General features: G+C 45.5%; 1 protein-coding gene across 1 annotated transcript; it reads right to left on the bottom strand.

The window, feature by feature from the left end:
- Positions 1 to 1,674: 1,674 nt before the first annotated feature.
- On the bottom strand, positions 1,675 to 5,541 carry LOC103021129 (serum amyloid A-2 protein-like). The gene is made up of 4 exons (XM_007174848.3): positions 5,468 to 5,541; positions 4,796 to 4,890; positions 2,344 to 2,482; positions 1,675 to 1,953 (listed from the first exon to the last, which is right to left on the bottom strand). Exons 2-4 carry the CDS (start codon positions 4,884 to 4,886, stop codon positions 1,791 to 1,793), a joined length of 393 nt encoding a protein of 130 aa, XP_007174910.1. The 5' UTR covers positions 4,887 to 4,890; positions 5,468 to 5,541; the 3' UTR covers positions 1,675 to 1,790.
- Positions 5,542 to 6,880: the final 1,339 nt, after the last annotated feature.

Genomic DNA, 6,880 nt, shown 5'->3' with positions numbered 1-6,880 from the left:
GGGCCCAGCCGCTCCGCGGCATGTGGGATCCTCCCAGACCAGGGCTCGAACCCGTGTCTCCTGCATTAGCAGGCAGATTCTCAACCACTGCGCCACCAGGGAAGCCCTAAATTTTTTTTTTAATAACACTGCCATATTCTTTTTTTTTTTAACTTATTTTTTAAAATTTATTTATTTATGGCTGTGTTGGGTCTTCATTTCTGTGCGAGGGCTTTCTCTAGTTGTGGCAAGCGGGGGCCACTCTTCATCGCGGTGCGCGGGCCTTTCACTATCGCGGCCTCTCTTGTCTGGAGCACACACTCCAGACACGCAGGCTCAGTAATTGTGGCTCACGGGCCCAGTTGCTCCGCGGCATGTGGGATCCTCCCAGACCAGGGCCCGAACCCGTGTCCCCTGCATTGGCAGGCAGACTCCCAACCACTGCGCCACCAGGGAAGCCCAGTTTAAATTTTTTAAAATTATTATTGGTAGTTTAGGAAATTATCAGTGGCTGAAAGTTTCTTTCAGCTTCACAACTTGTTATTGGTAATATTCTGTAAAGTTTTTTTTTTTTTTAGCTACCTAGTTTTTTAAATTAATTAATTTATTTATTTTTGGCTGCGTTGGGTCTTCGTTGCTGAGCGCAGGCTTTCTCTAGTTGCAGCAAGTGGGGGCCACTCTTCGTTGCGGTGCGTGGGCTTCTCACTGCGGTGGCTTCTCTTGTTGCGGAGCACGGGCTCTAGGCATGCGGGCTTCAGTAGTTCTGGTGCATGGGCTCAGTAGCTGTGGCTCACAGGCTCCAGAGCGTGGCTCAGTAGTTGTGGCGTACGGGCTTTGTTCCCTGGGAGCATGTGAGATCTTCCCAGACCAGTGCTTGAACCCGTGTCCCCTGCACTGGCAGGCAGATTCTTAACCACTGTACCACCAAGCAAGTCTTGTAAAGTTCTGACTGCTTAAATTTTCCTTCGATTTTCACGGTGTCAAATTTTCCTACCCTCACAGAAAGGATGGGGATATTTTCTACTCTGCAGAATTGTTTGTACAAAAAAACAATCATTTGTTTTTTTGAAGTGTTAAATTGTCTATAGAACCATCTGGGACTGCTGTTTTCTCTGGGGGAAGATTTGATCTTTTATAATAATTATAGAATAATCCAAGTTTTCATTTCTTCTTGAGTCAGTTTTTGTAAGTTGTATTTTTCTAAGAATTTGTTGATTTTTATCAAGTTTTAAGCTTTATTGCCAAAGTTGTTCATGGTATTCTTATTATCTTTTCCATGATTTGGAACAGGGAGTTATGGACTGATAATTGGTCCATATAATGGTACATATATGGTTTATATAGTAGAGTCTGTGTTCTGGGCATACAGCTGACCTGCTCTCCACATGGGTGGGTTCCACTCAGCGGATGTGGAGAGCCAACTATACTATGGCATTTTATATGAGGCACTTAGTATTTGTGGATTTTGCTATCCGCAGGGGTCCTGAAACCAATCCCCTGCAGATACCAATGGATGACTGTGTAGTTTTACCCCAAATTATTACTATTGTTTATTAGTGCGTTATCTCCTTTTTAAAAACTGTGATGTTTATTGATCATCCCCATGGTATTAAATAGGCTCATGTTCCCAAGAAGACTGTCATATGCTGTTTCCAAATGCCAAGGACAAACTGGATTTCACAAGCATTTGTTAAACATTTTTATGTGCTCTTTATCAACTATAAAGAACTACAGATACAGAATATAGCAACCTAGCTCAACACTGTCCCCACTCCCTTGAGCCCTGTCTCCTGAGCAGAGGGAGAAGTAGCTCAGTACTTGTCGGGCAGGCCGGCAGGTCTGAAGTGATTGGGGTCTTTGCCGCTCCGGCCCCATTCATTGGCAGCCTGGTCAGCCCTCGAGTCCTCCAGTCCGTGGCCACTGTCTCCATGTTTTAAAAAGTCTGTGACTCTCGGAATCATCTCTCTGGCATCGCTGGAATGGAGGAGGGCAGGTAGGGGATTACTCCAGGGCTGACGAGCAACAGCCCACCCTCCCCATCTCTCCTCTTTCCAAGGAATCAAGGACTCTGACAGGAGCTAGGAAAGAGGGGATGAAGCCTGAGGCTGCCCGGGCTCAGCACACCTCAGCCCTGCGGGTCCCCTTATGCTGGGTGAACAGCACCCATGGGGGAGGCTTGGGAATCATCTGTCCCACCAGCCTTGCTCTGCTCTTCAGCCACTCAGACCCCGCACAGGACACAGCGGGTGAGGGTGGATAAGAGGAGGAGAGGCCACAGCCCTACAGGAAGTTCTCCAGGGCTTGGCCCCTCCTGGCTGTCCGAGGCTCTCACACCCACCCCTGCCTCCTCAGGGCCCCTGGTACCTGATCACTTTAGCAGCCCAGACGCCCCCAGGTCCCCTTTCGGCAGCGTCACGGTTGCCCCGGGCGTGGAAGTACTTGTCTGAATTTTTGTAATTGGCTTCTCTCATGTCAGAGTAGGCTCTCCACATGTCTTTAGCCCCTGGGAGGAAAAGAAAGTGATGATATGAACGTGATCACGTCTCAGCAAAATAGAGAAAGAAAACATTTCCCTCCCACTGGGTCCAGATTTCAGCCTTTGACTAAGCCCTTGGAGATTATTATATTGGTTTGAAATGAATATTCCTTTACTTTTCACTTCCCTGGGTTAATGTTATGAGAATCATACTTGGTGCAAGTTTTACTCTGTTTGATTCCATCCTAAGTCTCTTGGTACTTCGTTTTTGGTTGTGTGTGATGTGTGTGAAGAGGAGGTTGGATGCTCTTTAAGGGATGTTTGGTTGTACAATGAACCTCTACCTGGAAAGATACAGGAAACCCTCTGACCAGAGTTTGAGAACAAAGGTGATTCTGAGGGAGGCTGCAGACATAGGATGCTCCCAACCTAGTCAAGGGGAGAAATCCATCCCTGTGGACAAAGTGAGGACAACTCGGTCCTGAGTACATCTGAATGTCCGGGGCATATTTGGACCTGGCCAACTGTCAAAATTCAATCAGCAGGTGATAAAGGTGAGTTCCCTAAGAGAGCTTTGGAGAAACAGGGTAATCAGATGCAGAAAAAGGGCAACCGATGCACCAACTCTAAAGCTCAGTGTCCTCTCCAATAAAATGGAGGAGTATTGCCTCCCTCAGAGTGGTTACACGGAAGAACTGAGGAAATACACGTTTAACGGCTAAAACGTTGTAGGTGCTCAGTATACTATGACCTCTCTAATCCTTAGGAAGAGTGGGACAAAAAAAAAAGAAAAAGAATGAAGATGAGGAGCAGGGAGTTATGGACAGAAGGACTCTGATCAGCTAGAATTAAATGGCAAAGTTAAAAAAAAAACTTATCAGGACAAAGAGAAAAATCCAATGTAGAGTTATAATCAGGGTTTATATAATGACTCTATGAAATAACTTATCTTCATATTATATATTTGTCATGTCTGGCATTTGGAAAGATAGTTTTGTTGATAGTTATGACATTACTCCTATACTTATTCCCACTGAGTTACTGATTTAAGTAGATCCTTGAAGTCCAGACTTTCTTAAAAAGTATTTCCAAAATGCCTGGCATATCATGTCACCTAAGGTCAGCAAAACCAGAGGTACTGTGCACACTTCAGTGTGCATAAAAATCAACTGGGGTGCTTAATAAAGGCCAGATTTCCAGTCTCAACCCCAGGGATTGTGACTCAGGGGAAGGGTTGTGTGTGGCCCCAGGCACCTGCCTTCCACAAAGCACCCCAGACCACGGGTGATTCTCATGCAAGTGGCCCTAGAACAGCCCTTTGAAAAACACTGACCTAAGACATGAAAAAATATTTTTAGCTGGATCTGTGAGAATTTAGATAGAATGGCCAGCAAACTCTTAAAACAATTATTCAGTAACTATCACAGAAAAATAATAACACAAAATAATTCTGTGAAATAAACATTTTTGCTACTTCACTCTGGCTAGTGAGGTACATATCTCTTGCTATTGGTTTCTGGCCAGGTCTCAGCCTCAGTAGAACCATTGTCAAGGTAATTCATTGTGCCATTTATGATGGGGAGAGGAGCTCTATCAAGTTGCCTTCTAAAGGCACCACATCCCTACTATTTGCCATTTGCTCAGATACAGAGCAGGACATGTGTTCACAAATCCCTCACTCTCCCACGTGTACTCTTGTCTGGGAGGCATATAGTACCTTGGTTAATAGCAAGGTCTGGGGGAGCTCAATGTCTTGGGTTAAATCCCACTCTGCTGGAGGACTTTGTTAGGTGTCTTAATCTCTTGGTGCCTCAGTTTCTCTGGTAAGAGATAATGGTACCAACATTGCAGGACTAAAGGATTAAAACATGAGGATGACAAGGAGTTCACTCATGCATGCAAAACTCTTAGAACAGTGCCTAGCAGGTATTAAAAGCTCAGGTATTTTAGTTATAATTATTAAGTGGATGGGGAGGGTGAACATTCCCCACCCATTTAATGCATCCACTTCATGGTACCTGAGACTTGGAAATGAGCCATCCCTGCTTGCCCACAAGGGGGCAGCGGAGCCCCACTTGTATTTAGGGAACATGCACCTCCGGAACCCAGATCTCTTCCTCACTCCTGCTGAAAGTTGGGGCCCAAACTCTATGCGACCTCGGGCTTGGGAATCCCAAGGGTGCAAAGCTGGCCAGAAAAACCTGGGGAAGTGCTACCACGATAACCAAGCTCCTTTTTTTCCCTCTTATGGCCTTTGCCCTGCGGGGATGTGGCCTCTGCTCAGGTGAATCCTGGGAGCTTCAGATGCATCCTTCCCCTGACCCATCCTTTGATCCTTACCCTGACCAGCTTCCTTGAGGAATGTAGCCCATCTCTGGCTGCTGACGCCCAGGATCAGGAAGCAGAAAATGATGCCCGTGGAAAGCTTCATCCTGCTGCAGGGAGATGAGCAGACACAAACAAGGATGACTGGTCTGGGTTTTTGTTCTTGTTTTTGTTTTGTAATGTGGATACACCCTTGCATTCCAAAAATAAATTCCACTGACTTTTATCTCAATATATAGACGATAGATAGATAGCATTACAGAGGATCCAGTTCTCATTTCCGTGTGTCTCATTGGAATCCCAATGATTTCCTGTGTGAGGGATTGCAATGGGCGGGCTTTTGGTATAAACCACTTTCCAGTCTGGTCATCCCCTATCAGCCCTGAAACCCAACTGCACAGCAAGTTTCCCAAAGGCATTAGGAGTTTGGGCACTATACCTCTCTGTAATATGAGATGAGGTAAACAATGCACAAGCATTTGTAGACTGCCTGCTCTACCTATCACTGACTTCACCCAGAAGAAGCATATGGAACCCCTACCCCCCAAAGTATTCACAGCTGGTGAATTCTGATTGTCAGAATAGTAGATTCAGGAAGGAAGCAGAGGGCTGGGCTGCAGCACAAGAATGCTGGTGAAGAGAGAGAATCTCCAAAGAGGAAAAGTTTGGAAAGTTCTAGCACCTCACCTTTGGCTGTGCCTTCCTGCTGAGGCTGCCGGCGAAGCTGAGTTGCCTGTGCTGCCTGCCTGGGAGACGGGGCTGGTGCTTTATATACTGACACTTGGCTAGTGGAGCAAATGAGAAGACAGGTTTGAACCAAAAGAAAAAAAAAACAAACAAGAAAGAAAGAAATTTGGGAAATCCCTCTTGACAGCATTTCAAAACAGCAGGGTTATTCTTCACACATCTAATTTTCCTGGATTGTGCAATCTGGCAACTTTCAAGAGTGTAGCAAGGTGGGCTGCTTCTATCTGTTTCCAGTCTCACTCCTGGTGGGGAAAGCTGTTTTTCCCCACATGATAATGTACTGACATTTGCTGTGAAGGGTAATCAATATGAGAAAAAAGAGTTGATTGCCTAAAGAATGTGAGGATACGGGGCAAAAGGAAGAGCAGTATGGGGCCATTGCAAGGGACAGCTCAGGATGAAGCTGGGACCCCAGGGTACAAGAGTCAGAAAGGAAGGAGATAGAAACCCAGGAAACCCGTGGGTGTAAGTCATCAGGAGGCGGAAGCGCAGCAGGGGTGGGAAGGTGGTAGAATGCTGCATTGAGCTCGGTTTGCCGGTCTTTAAGTGGTCGTACCCGCTTGGAGAACACGACCAGAAGGCGAAGCAGTCCCGGGCTCTCTAGCCTCGAGGTGACTGTAAAGTGCAAACCACTTGCCACAGAACATAGTTGAAACAGAAAATAGGAAGAAGGCAGCAAACCCTTCAGGACAAGAGCATTAAAAATTCACCCCAGAGACAGCCTCATCTACCAGAGGGCAGACAGCAGAGGCAAGAAGAACTACAATCCTGCAGCCTGTGGAACAAAAACCACATTCACAGAAAGATAGACAAGATGAAAAGGCAGAGGGCTATGTACCAGATGAAGGAACAAGATAAAATCCCAGAAAAACAACTAAATGAAGTGGAGATAGGCAACCTTCCAGAAAAAGAATTCAGAATAATGATAGTGAAGATGATCCAGGACTTCGGAAAAACAATGGAGGCAAAGATCGAGAAGATGCAAGAAATGTTTAACAAAGACCTAGAAGAATTAAAGAACAAACAAACAGAGATGAACAATACAATAACTGAAATGAAAACTACACTAGAAGGAATCAATAGCAGAATAACTGAGGCAGAAGAATGGATAAGTGACCTGGAAGACAGGATGGTGGAATTCACTGCTGCAGAACAGACTAAAGAAAAAAGAATGAAAAGAAAGGAAGACAGCCTAAGAGACCTCTGGGACAACATTAAATGCAACAACATTCACATTATAGGGGTCTCAGAAGGAGAAGAGAGAGAGAAAGGACCCGAGAAAATATTTGAAGAGATTATAGTTGAAAACTTCCCTAACATGGGAAAGGAAATAGCCACCCAAGTCCAGGAAGT

Source organism: Balaenoptera acutorostrata, chromosome 9 (genome assembly GCF_949987535.1).
Source record: "Balaenoptera acutorostrata chromosome 9, mBalAcu1.1, whole genome shotgun sequence".
In the NCBI taxonomy this organism is placed as follows: Eukaryota; Metazoa; Chordata; class Mammalia; order Artiodactyla; family Balaenopteridae; genus Balaenoptera; species Balaenoptera acutorostrata.
The sequence above is the reverse complement of the archived record's forward strand: the minus strand, read 5'-3'. Positions and strand labels throughout refer to the sequence as shown.